The following is an 18346-nucleotide window of genomic DNA, read 5'->3' as shown; positions in this document are numbered from 1 at the left end:
CACAATTTTCACAAAAGTCAGTATTTTCAAATAAGTAAAAACTGAATACACTTCCATGGCTTCAAGTGGAATTAACTCGATGTTGTTACATCACTTTGCATTCCGAGTTAACATTTCAGTCCTTTAGAAAAGGAGTATGTTCATAAATGTTATTGTGTCCCTTAAGGTCTTTTGCCATTTCTGGCTCCTTTCAGTAAAATATGCTCCTAGGGGCACGCTGCCTCTGAAGCCTCTGTAGTTTTTCCCTTCAGGCAAATTGCTTTATATGAAATCCATAAAAATGATTTTGTTTTATATAAAATCAAATTAAGTGGCATAAATGCAGGTTTCTGGAAAGTGGATGGGGCAGGAAAAAAGGGTTTTATATAAAAGTACACGCTCTCTCACCAACTAAAAAAAGACAGCATCTATTATGTTGGCTCTTATAAAAGAATTCCTTTTAAACAACAATATGAAATTGTAGAGTGTTTTTTTTCCTTCTAAAGCTTTAAAAAGTACTGAAATAAAGGAACTGGAGTTACTTTCTCGTTCATCGAAATGTCTGCACAGTCTGTTTTACCTCTTAAGCATAATCAGTGTGTATGTGTAAATCAATAAAAGTAATTTTTGAGGAGATGTAGATAATCCCATAGCTATTGAAGAATTAGACTCCAAATTCTTGAGCACTAAAACCAGCACTATTTCTGGCTAATCAGACATATCTTTGCTGATACAGATGTGCAGTTCTCATGACCAGTATGATTTCTGAAGTGTTATTCACACGAGACCACAACTACTTTTTAATGGACAGAAAAAATACACCTTTTTCCTCATTATGGAATGCAAATGATCTGAATTGTAATTTGATCCAAGAAAGTAGCACACCAATGAAAACCCTTAACACTCAGTGGAGGTCACGGTCTTCCCTGAGGAATACTCCCACCTTTTTAGTATTTCCTGGCGTATAAGACTACTTTTTAACCCAAGAAAATCTTCTCAAAAGTCAGGGGTCGTCTTATACACCGAAATTGCCTTATATGCAGGAGTTGTCTTATACATGAGAGTAGTCTTATATGCCAGGAGTAGTCTTATAGAGCGGGTGCTGAAACTTCCGATCCGGGTTGGAGAATCTGTGGTTGCTGCATATAGTGGGGGGAGCTCAAAAATGGCAGTGGCTACGTCTCTGCCATATGCAGCGACTGTATGAAAGCATTAAGCGTGAGGCTGTACAACTACGGTAGAAGAAAATCCATTCATCAGGATTCGTGGACTTAATGCGGTCCCGATGGTGAGGTGAAGGGGCGCCTCACCGGGAAGGTGTAAGTGAAGGGCGGAGCAAGCTGCAGGTGTCCAGGGCACCCGGGGTATGGAAAAAAGAGATAGAGTGGCTCCTGGCCCAGAAAAACACACCTCTTTTATCTGTCTGGCCTGCCCTTGTATCCTATTACCGTACCTCCTCCTCTGCCTCTCAGATCTCGCTCTGAAGACTGCCGTGAAGTGGTGCAGGTGCGCATGTGCGAGATCTGAGAGGCAGAGAAGGAAATACAGTAATAGGAAAATTACCATATTGAAATCAAATCTGATACTTTTAAATTTTTTATTTGGTGTGCGTTGGAAGAGGGGTAGTCTTATACAGCGAGTATATCCCAAACTCTATATCTTAACTGGAAAAGTTGGGGGTCGTTTTATATGCCCAGTCGTCTTATATGCTGGAAAATACGGTATATTTATGACCAGCACGCTAAAATCTTGTTCATAAAGATAGGATGTCCAGAGTGACTTCTGCCCTCTGGAACTCATCCAAAAGATCTGTTCCTTTATGGCATAAAGGAACGGATCTTTTGGATGAGTTCCAGAGGGCAGAAGTCACCCTGGACATCCTATCTTTATGCTTTCATACTAATAATGGAGAATCTGTAATTCACATCAATTTGTGCTTTCTTAACCTTCCCATTTGGGCTGTTGATACCCTTAATTACATTATCTTGGGCCACTATTTCTTGCATCCTGTAGTTAATGATTTTCACATAATCCTTTCACTTTTTTTTTCTTTTCTTAGGTTGTTTGAAGGACGTTCGCCTAGGAAGCCTGAGAAACTGAAAACCCTTTTCTGCTACTTCAGAAAAGTCACAGAAAAAAGTAAAAGCATCTTGTTCATCTATGAATTTATTTGCAAAATTCTGCTCTGTGTAGCTCTCCTTTTCATATCTAACTGTTTGACTAATAGATGTTTTTCAATGCTTCTTTTGTACAAAGGAGCTCAGGCTTAGTAGGGTTTATGTAATGAAACTGTTACTTGAGGATAAAAGGGTAATGTAAAAACAAGGTTCCCCTAGTGTGGCTTGTTCAGATATTACTGGGATTCTCTCTGAGCCGTGGCAGGGAATTGGCCTTTCGGTCATATGGTCACTGCAGGAAAAAAGTGCAAAAGGATTACAGGAGATCCATGTACATTTTGAACATAGGAATTCCTAACCCACTGATGATTATACAAAAATAATGACAAGTTTAAATCTTTGATATTTTGTTCAGCGCAATTGTAAATCCCACCATCAGTGTATCCTTACCGTTGTTGTCCAGTGCAGCTTTTCTGGGTGATTGTAATTCTTAGACATTTTCTTATGAAGTCTTTCAGGTAGTTTAAAATAGTGTTTATTTTTTCAGTCCTCTACAAAAACATCTAGATAATAAACAGAATGAATGCAAATGCTCCAAGACAAGCTGGAATGTGTCCAGAGGAGGGCAACTAAAATGATCAAGGGTCTGGAGAGCAAGCCCTATGAGGAGTGGCTTAAAATGTTGGGCATGTTTAGCCTGAAGAAGAGAAGGTTGAGAGGAGACATGATAGCAATGTATAAATATGTGAGGGGAAGTCATAGGGAGGAGGGAGCAAGCTTGCTTTCTGTGACCCTGGGACTAGGACACAGAACAATGGCTTCAAACTATAGAAAAGGAGATTCCACCTGAACATTAGGAAGAACTTCCTGACTGTGAGAGCCGTTCAGCAGTGGAAATCTCTGCCCCGGAGTGTGGTGGAGGCTCCTTCTCTGGAGGCTTTTAAACATAGGCTGGATGGCTATCTGTTAGGGGTGCTTTGAATGCGATTTTCCTGGCTCTTGGCAGGGGGTTGGATTGGATGGCCAACAAGGTCTATTCCAACTCTATATTTTGATGATTCTAAGACAAAGGAGAAGTTCAACCTTCTAAGTGCTGTGAGACTATAGCATAACTAGTGGGGAGGAATGCTGACAGTTGTAGTCCAACAATATCTGGAGGGCCATGGTTTGTACTTGCTTTCATAAGAACTTTGAGAAAACCTTGGAAGTTGGATAGCTTTACAAGAATATAGTTCAGAGAATCATATGTCCCTTTTTATGTTTTGCACTGCAAGTCACACCAGCCCTAACAAATATGGACAATGAGCAGGAATTCTCTAAATTGTTATTTAACAACAGAACTGCGCTACAGTAATATATTGCTGAAGTTTTGATGATACCAGTATATAGCTTGAATATGCCTCTTGCCATTTCTAAATAGTAACTGATAAAGGGTGGGATCTTTTCAATAACTCCTGACAACCGTTAGATTAGTAAAAGTTTCCTCATTGTAGCCCCCTTGCAAGAAGACAAACTTGTGCTTTGTTGTTGTTTTTTTTCAGTTTAATGAATAAATAATGTGGTACGAATTCATTCTTCCAGTTAACATCAATTAAATATCGTATTCCCTGTGGTTTTATTATAAATAAGAATTAAATTACTTGTTACATTATCCCAAGCCACTGAAATACCAGGAGCTGTGCTTTTTAAAAAATGAATATTTAAATTATGAAAATTAGTATATAATACAAGAGTGTTTTGGTGGTAATAAAGTATAAGATTAATGCAAAAAAACACTCCTTTAGAAAAAGGAAATGCACACAAAAAAGTTTCATCACTTGTAACTTCTGACAGGGTAAGAGGGCAATTTCTAAATGCTTTCCATAAAGTCCTGGAATATTGCAGGTCCACCTTTTTCATCTTATTAATTTAGAGAACCTGTCAGTCTGTAGTAAAACATACAACATGAGACATTTCCAGGGGAATAAAGGAGTACTGACATATTTCATCAAGTGCAATTCCATGTATGTTTATTCAGGAGGCCCATTGTGCTAAGTGATGTTTATTACCAAGCAAAATTTACATTTCAGCCTGGGCTCCCATTGATAGAATTCCATCTGTCAGTGGATCAGTTTTCACTCCCCCTAGAAGTTCTCCCCATCCATCCGCTCCAGGTTTCTTAGCAGTGTTTTGTATGCTTTCTCTCTTGATGAAATGGAATAATTAAACATAATTTTGCCATGAACAATGTGTATCTATTGCATTTGTCTTTCTTGTAGAACCCACTGGACTGGTGACATTTACAAGACAGTGTCTACAGGAATTTCCTGAATGGGAAAGGTCAGTTTTAAAAAAACCCTTCTGAGGTGTCTTTGCTTTGCTTTTGAAAAATTTACTGAAAATCCTGGTAACATTAGAAGTTCAGATTTTGAAGGTACTTTAATTGTTTGTGCTTATTTCCAAGGCAAAGCATCTCCAAGATATTTCCCAAAGCAAAAGGGTCAAGTCATAAAATAAAAACAATTTCTAATTAAAACAACAAAAATAGTTGAAAGGGGTTAGCAATTAGTATCACTGTATAAACTATAAATCTTTTCTCAGTTGAAATCAGCCTGGAATTAATAAATTTTGATGGCCAGTTTCTCACCCCCTAGGGGGAACTAACTCAGGGCGGCTTACATCCGGCACAATTTGATGCCAACAAGTACAATAAAAATGCAAATAACAATAAACACAATAGTTAGAAACATACAATTAATGCAATATCAACTGAAAAGCCTATCTACAGCACGTGTTTATAGAGTTCTAAAATCCGTCAATCCATTTAGCATTACCATAATCCTTTCCAACTCTAGTCATCATTACCTTGTTAGTCTTTTAATAGTCTGCCAGATTACCCAAATGCCTGGTCCCATATCCATGTCTTCAGCTTCCTTCTGAGGGAGAGGAGAGATGGTGACGACCTGATTTCCCCGGGGAGTGAATTCCACAGGCGAGGGGCCACCACTGAGAAGGCCCTGTCCCTCGTCCCCACCAGCCTCACTTGTGATAAAGGCAGGGCCATCTTCTATATGACTCAGTATAAGGAGTACAGATGCAGTGATAACCTTTAACCCATAAAAATAAAAGGACTTACCCATACCACTTGTTGGTTGTAGATTTTGATGCTATCAGTCTCTGCTCTATCATTTCTAGTCATAATTTCACTCAAACTTTTTGTAGGTGCATGTTTGTATATTGAACTTGGATGTGTAGGTTACATGTCTTTTAATAAGTTGGAATGATGTAGTTCCATGAGCCCAAACGTATGCATGTGTTTATGTGTATACAACGTAAGTGTGTACATGTACACAATATGAGTGAATGTCTGTGTGACATCTGATTCGCTTATTTTGATATCAGCTTATAGTTACCTTTTTCTTTACTTATATCCCTTGCTTGCCTAAGATGACAAATGTATGTTTGTTATGAAAGAAACAGCAGAATGAGAAATGTTGTGCTGTGTCTTGCAAATGACATAAAAGAAATGTTTCACTCCTGCTATTTCTCAGCTATACTCTAGTTAGCGTATGATAAATGGATAACTAAACCCTAAAGGGCATATGAGAGATGCCATTTCAGAAGCCATTTCTTAGTGGAAGTACTTACTCTGGAGGAGAATTGACATTATGTTCCCTTGGTGCTCATAACTTGAGAAATCTTCCTCTGCCTTTTATGGAGGGATAGGTTTCTAAAGATAATGATGTCACAGTCAATTTATTACTTGCTTTTTTGATTATTTTTTTATTTTACAAGATAATGCTACACTTGTAGTACAAATGTGGAGGTAAAACTGCAAATATGTAGTTCATTTTACAATTGTTTGAAACTGAATGTAGTTTAGATTAGAAAAAATAAGAATAAATGTGGAATAACTTTACTGAATTGATACCAATATTCAATATGTATGTAAACCTCATTTATTCAATAGGTTTCTTATAGCTGGTGATACCAATTGGATTTAGACCATGCTTTAGGTCTATTAAACAACATATTTAATAGAAATTAAAATTCAGTTATCTCTTCTAAAGTACAATCATGTATTTGTATTGTCGAAGGCTTTCATGGCCGGAATCACTGGGTTGTTGTAGGTTTTTTCGGGCTGTATGGCCATGGTCTAGAGGCATTCTCTCCTGACGTTTTGCCTGCATCTATGGCAAGCATCCTCAGAGGTTGTGAGGTCTGTTGGAACTAGGAAAAAGGGTTTATATATCTGTGGAATGACCAGGGTGAGACAAAGGACTTTTGTCTGCTGGAGCTAGGTGTGAATGTTTCAACTGACCACCTTGATTAGCATACAGTGGGCTGACTGTGCCTGGAGCAAACTTTTGTTGAGAGGTAATTAGATGTTGAGAGGTAATTAGAGGAAACAGGCGGGGACATCTAATTACCTCTCAACAAAAGTTTGCTCCAGGCACAGTCAGCCCATTGTATGCTACAACAACCTACAACAACCTACAACAACCCAATCATGTATTTGCATTTCAAAGTATATGTTTGTTTGATTACAGATCTCAGAAAAAAATGTCAAGGTTGCATGTCACATACGAAGGTACTATTGAAAACAACGGGCATGGAATGCTACAGGTAAGATAGAATGACACACAGATTCTACTGACCATTACTTTATTTTAGCAGAATAGTTCAGTTTTAGCCTAGATTGTGCAAAAGTAGGAAGCCATTATGCAGCATATGAGACATTGATTGTTCTGACAGTCTTAACATTGTCTATTGTATCCAGCATACCTTGTTTTCCACATTTGTGCCCTGTTGAAAAACCTTTTGATTGACAGTCATAAGACCTTGATAGCTCCAGGTTCTTCAGGTCAGACAGAGACTGAAGACTGACAGAAACAAGGCTTTCATGGTATGAAAGTGACAGCCTTCCAATTTTCTGTTTATATTGTTTTGCTTTTGAAGCGATGTTACTGTGCCCGACCTGGTGACCCATTCAGCAGTACAGGAAGCTTTGTCCCCTGGTAGTGGAATTGTTTTGATCCAAGAGCTAGTTAGCGAAAATAGATTGAAAAGAAGCCACCTTACCTGCAGACATTAAAAATTAAACTAAAGGGGAGCTTGATTTTGAAATGCAATCCAGAATACTGTGTCATGTTTTGCTATATGTTTAATAATTTGTATCTTTTTGGACCCATCTGAAAAGTCATGATTAGAGTAATAGTAGGGTTTACAGCATGTTTAAGAGAGAACTCTCTCAAACTTCTGCAGAAAACTTCATTGCAACAAATGGAAACTGAGCAAGACATGACTGTGGCCGTTTGTGGTTTCCATTCCCTTTGATGATGCTTTCCTAAGAGACTTTTCCAGAATACAATTCTCATAGACCATTCATGCAATTAAACCTGCTTAAATCCATATCATGTAGTTATAGAATCGTAGAGTTGGAAGAGACCTCGTGGGCCATCCAGTCCAATCCCCTGCCAAGTAGCAGGAAAATCGTATTCAAAGCACCCCTGACAGATGACCATCCAGCCTCTGTTTAAAAGCCTTGAAAGAAGGAGCTTCCACCGCACTCCGGGGCAGAGAGTTCCACTGCTGAACAGCTCTCACAGTCAGGAAGTTCTTCCTAATTTTCAGGAGGTATATCCTTTCCTGTAGTTTGAAGTCATTTTCCCGCATCCTGGTCTCCAGGGCAGTAGAAAACAAGACTAATGGGAGATAGTAAGATAGCAATCCCAGCTGTTGCAATTAAATCTACAAAAAGTCTAGTGACCCTTTATACGTCTCATGAAGCAAGATGAAGTCCACAAACTTCAGTCATAATAATAATAATAATAATAATAATAATAATAATAATAATAATCTTTATTGATACCCCACCACCATCTCCCTGATGAGGACTCAGAGCAGCTTACATGATGCCAAGCCCAGACAACAAATTACAATAGAATAAAACCGAAAACACAAACTGAAAATACAAACAATAAACAACATCATAATTACTGTATATACTCGAGTATAAGCCTAATTTTTAACTCGAGTAAAAGCTCCCTTCGGCTTATACTCAAGTCAAGGTTATTTATTATTTTACTCTGTTATTAGTATTATTAATAATATATTAGTTTTATTTCATGTATTATTTTACTCTCTTTATTATTATTACATTTACAGTATTTTACCCTATTATTATTATAATTACATTTATTATTTTAATTATTGCATTTACTATTTTACTCTATTATTAAATTTATTATTTTACTCTATTATTACATTTATTATTGCATTTCCATTATTTTACTTTATTATTATTATTACATTTATTATTTTACTCTCTTTATTATTGTTGGAAGGATATGTAAGTACATTTACATTGAAGAAGGTTAGAATAATGATTTAATCAGAGTTGGGCAGTCTTATCTCAAATTACAGTTTTATGTAAATATTCAAAAGCATTTCACCTCCTGATGCCTCAATTAATTTTATTGGTATCTATTTTTATTTTGAAATTTACCAGTAGTGGCTGCATTTCCCACCCTCGACTTATACTTGAGTCAATATGTTTCCCCAGTTTTTTGTGGTAAAACTAGGTGCCTCAGCTTATATTCGGGTCGGCTTATACTCGAGTATACACGGTACATAAAACATGTGAATACATAACAATATAAAATTACAATAAGCACAATAACAATGGGCGGGCTACATGTAATGATTAAAAGAGAAACTAATTAAAAACTTGGGCAAGATAAAAGAGACAGATTATTTGTGGAGGAGGGCATAATACATCTTTATGCCGAATAAGATGTATTAGTCCTTAATATGTCATGATATTATGTGTTTTTATTCTGAATTTGTAATCCTCTTTCTTTCTTTTGCATAAAAAAGTCAAATGATGCAGATGTTCAAACTTTTCACCCCTGATTGAAATGGAACTAAATAACTTAGATCAGTGATTATTATATGATAGAAAGGGGTTATGAACTCTACTGTCTAACACATTTTATGTATTACAGTAATGTATAACCCAATCTTAGAAGCATATAAAGTTTTTGAAATTGTCAGCCCATAGAAGAGGTAGAAATACCCATAAAATCAGAAATGCAGCCATGCTCAATTAGAGCAGTCTTAAGGCAGCAATTCTTCGTCCTTTGGAGACGCCATATTATGAGAGCTGATTGTCTAAAATATGTATCCACGTATAACTAGCAGGAAGGTTTCCTTCAAGCTATGCAATTCATAGTGATATGGAAATATATAACAGTAAAATATAGGAAAATCTGTGTCTATAAATTATTTTTCTTTACCATGAAAATACATCAGTGTGAGTAGCAGATGTTCGCCAGATTCAGATTTGGTGAAACGTGCATGCAATGTCCGTATTATTGTTAGCATATTGATAATAGCTAGTGTAATTACATGATTTCATTACTGCTCTCATTGTATTGTCTCCCCTGCTATTTACTGATATAGTTCATTGGCTTATTCTCATGAATTAGATTAGTATAATTCTCAGAAAAGAGACTGTGCCAACCTTTTGTCCTCATACAACTCCTTCTGTAATGACTGATTTGAGTCTTGGAATTCTGCTACAGTATGAAAAATGAATGGACGTACTTAGTCAACAGTTAATATATTTATAGTTGATGAATGGCTGAGGCAGAAAATGGGAGGGTGTCTTAATTAGGATTTAGTTAAAAAGCTTTGGGTTTGCTGTTCCCATTTCTTCTTCTGTGACTTTGGGTAATCCATTTTTATATCTTCACCTCTGGAGTGAGGGTATTTCCAACTAAAAGGTTGATAAGATGCCAGTGTCCTGAATCAACTTGGCCATTTTTCTTTTATGCTTTCTGTTGAAACAGACATTTTATTATTTTCTCCTGAAACATGTATTAAAACCAAGATGTGTTTTAAAACCACAAAGCAATATTAAATATTCTCCCAATCCTCTCAAAACTGTACTCCTTGGAGGAGGAAAAATATTGTATAATGCATTTGTTGTACTGTATAAATTTGCATTGAATGCACTCGGAATAGTCTCACCTGAGAGATGTGATTGTCAGTCCCATTTCAGCTACTTGGTTTTCTGTTGTGCATAAGCAGAACAAATCCCTCTTCTTGGACAAGCTGATATTAAATATGAAAAAGAGCTCTCTCCTGAGTCTATCACATCTTATGAGCAGTGCTGCACCCACAAATATGTTTTTGCCTTTTCATTGTAGCCTCCATTGTTTTTCAAACAATTCAGTCATTTTAATAGATGTAGTTCTTAATTTCTGTCAAATTTATCATATAAAAGCCTAAATTAAAATAGCATAGTAAAATACAGATCTAGATAAAGAAAAATAAAACATAAGAAAAAGTGACACTATGTCATCAAAAAATTAAATTGTCAGAAAGGGGTGGAACTTCAGCTAGATCAGCATTTCTCAACCTGGGGTTTGGGACCCGTGGGGGGGGGGGGTTTTGAGGGGGTGTCAGAGGGGTTGCCAAATACTATCAGAAAACACAGTATTTTCTATTGGTCATCAGGGTTCTTTGTGGGAAGTTTGGCCTAATTCTCTCATTGGTGGGGTTCAGAATGCTTCTTGATTGCAGGTGAACTATAAATCCCAGCAACGACAACTCCCAAATGTCAAGGTCTATTTTCCCCAAACTCCACCAGTGTTCACATTTGGGCATATTGAGTATCCATGCGAAGTTTGGTCCAGATCCATCATTGTTTGAGTCCACAGCGCTCTCTGGATGGAGGTGAACTATGACTCCCAAACTTAAGATCAATGCCTAATGTTGGTCATAGGAGTCCTGTGTGCCAAGATTGTTTCAATTCCATCGCTGGTGGAGTTCAGAATGCTCTTTGATTGTGGGTGAATTATAAATCCCAGCAACTACAACTCCCAAAGGACAAAATCAACACACACACCCGCAATCCCCCTCCTCCAGTATTCAAATTTTGGTTTATTGGGTATTTGTGTCAAATTTGGTCCAGTGAATGAAAATACATTCTGCCTATCAGATATTTACATGACAATTCATAACAGTAACAAAACTACAGTTAGTAAGTAGCAACGAAAACAGTGTTATGGTTGGGGGTCACCACAACAGGAGGAACTGTATTAAGGGGTCGCGGCATTAGGAAGGTTGAGAAACACTGAGCTAGATCATCTGTCCTTTCTGGGGGTGGAGCCAGCAGTTGAGCTCCAGCGGTGCGCACAACTTATCCAATGCTGATTTTGGACAAACATAGTTAACAGGAGACTCATGGGATTTTGAGAAGGAGGACCACCGTTCGGTAAAAGCTCTTGTTTGGTAACCTGAGTCACCAAGATATGGAGCAGGGGCAAGCTGTTCCAGTCACATCCAGCGGCTGTGGGATGTTCATCTTCTTGATAGAACATCTAGTGAGCTACATCTGCAACAAATGCAAACAGCTCGCTTTAATGGAAGAGAAGACCGAGCAACTAAAGGCCCGGACTAAGACACTTAAGTACCTTAAGAAACTCAAGTTTTTCTTAGACACAGCCCAGCAGACTATTCTAGATACACAACTCACATCAGATAAATGTTCAGTGCAAGGCTATGGGGAGGTCACTTCAAATGTGGAGAATGCTGATGCTTGGAAAAATGTGACATTTAGAAAGAGAAACAGGACCAGGCAGATGAACTACATACAAGAGCGTTAATGGAACTAGCAGAAGTCATTTCAGAACCACTGGCAATAATCTTTGAGAATTCTTGGAGAACAGGAGGAGTCCCAGCAGACTGGAGGAGAGCAAATGTTGTCCCTGTCTTCAAGAAGGGAAAAAAAGAGGATCCAAACAATTATCGTCCAGTTAGCCTGACATCAATAACAGGAAAGATTAAGGAGGCAGGCTGGAATCACTTAGAAAGGAATGCTGTGATCACTAAAATTCAATATGGTTTTCTCAAAAACAAGTCATACCAAACTAATCTTGTCTCTTTTTTCAATAGAGTTAAAACTTTGGTAGATGCAGGGAATGCTGTGGATGTGGATGTAGCATATTTTGATTTCAGAAAGGCCTTCAACAACATCCCCCATGACCTTCTTGGAAGCAAACTAGTCAAATGTGGGCTAGGCAATACTACTATGTTGTACTTTCTATGTTGTACACCGCTGTGAGTCGCCCCCGGGCTGAGAACAGCGGTATATAAGCAAAGTAAATAAATAAATAATACTATTAAGTGGTTCTGTAATTGGCTAAGCGAGCAAAACCAAAGGGTGTTCACCAATGGTTCCTCTTCATCCTTGAAAGAAGTGACTAGTGGAGTGCAGCAGAGTTCAGTCCTGGGCCCAGTACTATTAATCATCTTTATTAATGACTTAGATCAGGGGTCCTCAAACTTTTTGAACAGAGGGCCAGGTCACAGCCCCTCAAACTGTTGGAGGGCCGGATTATAATTTGAAAAGAAACACTTAAAAACAATCAAATAATTAAAATAAAGAACAATTTTAACAAATATAACAAATTAGTATTTCAATAGGAAGTGCGGGCCTTCTTTTGGCTGATGAGATAAGATGGTTGATGTTGTGTGCTTTCAGTCGTTTCAGACTTAGGTTGACCCTGAGCGAGGGCCGGGTAAATGACCTTGGAGGGCCGTATCTGGCCCCCGGGCCTTAGTTTGAGGGCCCCTGACTTAGTTTGAGGGCCCTCCAGCTGTTTGGGACTTCAACTCTCAGAATTCCTGACAATTGAACAAGCTTGTTAGGGCCTCTGGGAGTTGGAGGCCGAAACAGCTGGAGGGCCTCATTTTGAGGATGCCTAGTTTAAAGGGTGTGCTTTTCAAGTTTGCAGAAGACACCAAATTAGGAGGGCTAGCTAATACTCCAGAGGACAGGATCAGAATTCAAAATGACATTAACAGATTAGAGAGCTGGGCCAAAACTAACAAAATAAATTTCAACAAGGACAAATGTAAGATACTATACCTAGAATTGTACTCGGAAGCCAGTGGGCAGCCAGTGGAGCTGATGTACGGAGCATTAACATTATAATTGTAAATTTGTACTTGTTTATTCAATATAAGTTTATATTTCATACCTGTTTATTGATTATTGACCTATACATACTGTCAAAAGAGACATTGACAAGGTGTACAGAGGAGGGCAACTAAAATGATCAGAGGTCTAGAGACCCTACTAGAAGCGTCTTAAAGAGCTGGGTATGTTTAGCCTGAAGAAGAGAAGGTTGAGAGGAGACTTTATAGCCATGTATAAATATGTGAAAAAGTGTCATAAGGAAGAGGAAGCAGGCTTGTTTTTTGCTGCCCTTGAAACTAGGACTCAGAGCAATGGTTTCAAATTAGAGGAGATTCTTCCTGAATATTAGGAAGACCTTCATGACTGTATGAGCTGTTCAACAGTGGAACTCTCTGCTCGGAGTGTGGTGGAAGTTCCTTCCTTGGAAACTTTTAAACAGAGTCTGTATGGCCATCAGTCAGAGATACTTTGTGCTTTTCCTTCATGGCAGAGAGTTGGACTAGATGGCCTATGTGGTCTCTTCCAACTCTATTATTCTATGATTCTATGAAATTAAACTATCTTTTCAGGTTCACCAAAGAGATGGTAACAAACATACACACCAAGCTAGCATCCTTACGGGAAGCTCTCAATAAGCAAGGCTCTCTCTCTGTTAGTAACCCTTGGACTCTCTTTCTCAGGGTCACCCACAAAAGAGCCTCTGACCTTAGTGTACAGGCAGGCTGATTTACTTTTCTATTAAATCAGGGTTTTCTCTTTACTCTGCTTTTTTAATCAGAGGATTAAAGGAGGAGACTCTCGAGACTCATAAAGGAGACACAGCATTATTGAAAACAGATAACAAGCACTGATTACAGAGCCCAACCAAAAAAAAAGTCAATGTCTTGATTTTTAGGCCTGTTCCTGGGGTCATTTGGGGGACCGATTCAGAAAATTGCATTAGATAGAACGTATCTGCTCTAATTTCTTAGATATGGTTATCAAGATTTTCTATGGGTGAGAATATGATGACTATATATATATATATAGATACACACACACACACACACAATTTGTATCTCAAAAACTGAGGCTAGTAGGGGTGGGGGGGGGGGGAATAGTGCCATTTTTGGGCTTGGGGGCAAAAATATCCAGAAACAGGGCTAGCATTTGAGGCATCAAAATTTGTGTTGGCCAGTGCCCCCCCCCCTCTCTCTCTCTCTCTCTCTCTCTATATATATATATATATCATACATATATATTTTGTGCATTCTGTTCAGTATCGAAAACAGTGAGTATACAGGTTGCTATTGCCCAATAATAAATTATTGACTTTGTGGATAAACACTTGTCAGCTTATTCAGATGTCTTAAGTCATAGAAATATCTGAGAATGGAAAAGTACTGATAGAATTTGGTTACTTAACTAAATATGCCCAGGATCAGGTTGCCTGTGACCAAGGATATAGCCAGGAGACAATTCTTTGTAGTCACTTTAATGGGCATCAACCTAGTTTGGAGTTCCTAATATGCCAACTGTATTCTAATTATCATTTGCCAGCTGTCACTCACAAAAATGCATATATTAGGGGGGGAAAGTGTGCACACAAATATGTACATGAATAAAAATGAAAGACCAGACATATATTAGGGGAAATTGTTTGCAAAAATGTGTTTATTGGTAAAAATGTGCTAAAAGTGCACCACAACGTCATGGGTTTTTATAAAGAAACATAAAGACCAATTTAAAAAAATAAAACAATCATAGGACTGGGAAACTAAAAGCTAGAAGGAAAATCAAATTCATAGATTTTTATGAAAATAAACATCGTCACTTTTTTCCGCTACATAATTTTTATTACCATATTTACCTCTCTAGGAGGTCAGTAGACATGATTAATTTGATGTGTTTAGGTTGACCTAATGAAGGTGCTGCCACAATGTGTACTTTGAATGTAATATAACTGTCTCAGGCTGGATAGTGGTGGCACTGCATAGAAGTTGTTAATCAAAACACAAAAGAAGTGTAGATGATTGTGACAACTGAGTGTGAGCAGTATATATTGCATTATTTAAAAGGGTTGTGGTGAATGGGAAGGTGTTTCTATGCTCATAACAACCAAATGTTTTTCTATAGGTTGATTTTGCTAATCGCTTTGTTGGAGGTGGTGTCACTGGTGCAGGACTGGTACAGGAAGAAATTCGCTTCTTAATCAACCCAGAACTGATTGTATCTCGTCTCATTACTGAAGTCCTGGATCACAATGAGTGCCTAATTATCACAGGTTAGTTTTTACAAACCTCCTGCATAGCGCATATGAAACTAGTACCAAAAGATTGTAAAACTGTGTTCTCAGCAGCACTGGCTACAGTGCAATCATCTAATGTATTTATTGACTAAAACTTAGTCAATGTGGTGTCGTATTGGATAGATTAAGGTCAAGAAACTCTTGTCTAAATCCCTACTTACCCGTTAAACTCTATGAGAGATGTTGGGTTAGTAACCTGTTAGCTTAAGTTACCTCAAAGGGTGAGCTTTGTCACTTCTTCAAATCAATTGTATTTATTTAGAGGCCTGAACATTGGTGTGCAAGAAAGAAAAGGTTTCCTATGCAGTAAACAGAAGAAACTGAAGATGATCAAAGAGTGCCTAGGATGTTGATTTTAACTTTCTATTATCACATTGTTGTCTTAAGCATAACTGTGGCTAGGCGGGGTGGTATTCTCACAGGATCTGTAAAATAGTGATTCTATGAGGATCCCATATTCAAGTGTGTTAAAGAATAACAGGAAGTTTTTTAGGTCCTAAATGTTACTGTTGCTTCAACCTAAATTGGGAATAACTAAAGAATTGTCTGAGCTATATACTGTATTTTCTGGAATATAAAACAACTTTTTAATCCAGGAAAATCTTCTCAAAAGTCAGGGGTTTGTATTATATGCCAGATGTCATCTTATAGGACGGGTGCTGAAGTTTCTGAGCCAGACTGGAGAGCCTGGGGTCGCCGCATATGGTGGGGGGAGCTCACGGCCGTGGCCACATCCCTGCTGTATGCGGCAACTGTATGAAAGCAGCATGAGTGGCGCTGAACAAGTATGGGGAGAAGAAAATCCATTCACCAGGGTTTATGGAAAGAAGTGATTTAACATGGTCCCTATGATGAGGTGAGGGGGCGCCTCATTGAGATGGTGTAAGTGAAGGGCGGAGCAAACTGCAGGCATCCGGGGCGCCTGGGATATGGAAAAAAGAGATAGAGCGGCGCTGTACCCAGAAAAACATGCCTCTTTCACCTCTCTGGCTCACCCTTGTATCCTATTACCGTACCTCCTTCTCTGCCTCTCAGATCTCGCTCCTGGGTACTGCAGTGATGCGGCACAGGCATGCATGTACGAGATCTGAGAGGCAGAGAAGGAGGTAAGGCAGTAGGAAAATTACCATATTGAAATCAAATCTGATGTTTTTGTTTTTATTTTTATTTGGTGTGTGTTGGAAGAGGGGTAGTCTTATATGGCAAATATATCCCAAACTCTATATTTTAACTGGAAACGTTGGGTCTTATATGCCCAGTTGTCTTATACGCTGGAAAATACGTTAGGTTTCTTGCTGTAGGTGAAAGGTAGATTGATGGCTATAATCTGAATTTTAATTCTTAAAATAATAATAGAAATGAAAGAGCTGATGATACATTTGAAATGGAAATGTGAACAGGTGTTTATGTCTTCTGCATCAAAAATGAATGCTTTTATTTCTGAGGGACTAAGATTTTTTTTCCGATTTTTCCCAGTGCACTTTACTTTATTACAGTGCTCTCTAATTAATATCTGTGATGCAATGTTCTGCTCCCTTAATGGAAACAGCCATTTCATCATCCTCATTTGATTCTTGGCTTGCTTCCATCTCAGTGCTTAAGCGAGTCTTTGCTGTGTTCAGCTATCTGCCTGATAAATTACAATCTTTCGATGATACATCTTGACTCATTGGGCCTAATGGACGTAACTGCGCTGCTGAAATTTAGAGAAGAGACCGAGAAATTGGAAGAAAATTAGATTTGTTGCAATTGCCCAGCATCTGCTTGAGATCACTATGCTAACGAATATGAAATTGGTCATGCAAAAAACAAGCAGAGGCGTTTTCTGACCTACCAATTATGAAAAGAGAATATCAGACATTAGTGTTGTGTTCTGGTGTTTTGCTTTGATACTTGCATCTGAAAATGTATCCTGAGCCTGAGAGTTCAGAGTGACAGGACTCAAAAATGAAAATCAACATAATTACATATTGGGATCTCACACTGGTTTTTCATGGGCATGTTACATCTCTTGTACAGTGAGGCTTTACTGTAAGTTTCATCTGTTCATGCAGCACAAAACTGTAAATACAGTTTAGAGTGTTCCAGGTTTATTACACATCTGACTTTATGAAGTGAATTTCTTCATTTTGTAGAAATCCCTTAAAGCTAGTGCAGTGTAGTAACTATTGTCCACATCTTATTGTTAATCAACTAGAGTAGATGTGTTAAATTAGTGAGATCTTGTTAAGTTTGCACCTATGTAAATTTAATGGGTTCAGTGGACACTTTCCTGGGAATAAAGTGAACTGAACACATGTGTAAGATAGAAGAGATGAAGTTTCTGGTCCAAATGTCCCAACATATGGGTATAAAATGATGTTAGGAAGGCCACTAGCTTTCTGGATGATATTATGATTATGATTATCATTATTATTACATTCATTTATTTCTGGCCTTTCTCCCAATAATGGGACTCAAGCTAAGTAATAGCAAATTAAATCAACAGGTATTAATAACAACAAAGATCAATAAAAGTATAAATACCATAATTCTAAAAACAATTAAACATTTCATAAGTTAAAACAACATACATTGAAGCTATTAAAATGCATAAAATTAGCTTTATGTAAACCTTTAAAATATTGGTGGCAGAGGAAAGGGGCTTTCCAGGCACTCTTAGAGTTCATACAGGGAAATGCAATTAACTAGCATTCAAGTTTTATAAGACTGGAAAGCAGTTCACAAACACATACAAAATACTATCAAAATAAAGTTTGACCTGAAGCCCGAGTACTACCTGCTGAACATAACAGACTTCAAGATGGAAAAAAATAAAAACAAGATTCTATTTTATTTATCAACAGTGGCGCAAATAGTAATAGCACAGAAATGGAGAGAGAAAGAATCTCCAACAATTGAGGACTGGTTCATCAAAATAGTAGATTACATGAATACAGACTCATTAATGCAGCTATTAAAAGATCAGAACAAAACGAACAAAACAGATTGGAA

General features: G+C 37.8%; 1 protein-coding gene across 3 annotated transcripts in view; it reads left to right on the top strand.

The window, feature by feature from the left end:
- Window positions 1-18346, top strand: part of PARG (poly(ADP-ribose) glycohydrolase) — a 92710-nt gene that overhangs the window by 61073 nt on the left and 13291 nt on the right. For all 3 annotated transcript variants that reach the window (XM_060768994.2, XM_067465631.1, XM_060768995.2), the window contains exons 10-13: window positions 2039-2118; window positions 4355-4415; window positions 6626-6701; window positions 15181-15328. In XM_060768994.2, the coding sequence (XP_060624977.2) occupies window positions 2039-2118; window positions 4355-4415; window positions 6626-6701; window positions 15181-15328 (365 nt within the window). The remainder of the gene's footprint in view (window positions 1-2038; window positions 2119-4354; window positions 4416-6625; window positions 6702-15180; window positions 15329-18346) is intronic.

Source organism: Anolis sagrei, chromosome 3 (assembly GCF_037176765.1).
Source record: "Anolis sagrei isolate rAnoSag1 chromosome 3, rAnoSag1.mat, whole genome shotgun sequence".
Classification (NCBI taxonomy): domain Eukaryota; kingdom Metazoa; phylum Chordata; class Lepidosauria; order Squamata; family Dactyloidae; genus Anolis; species Anolis sagrei.
The sequence above is the reverse complement of the archived record's forward strand: the minus strand, read 5'-3'. Positions and strand labels throughout refer to the sequence as shown.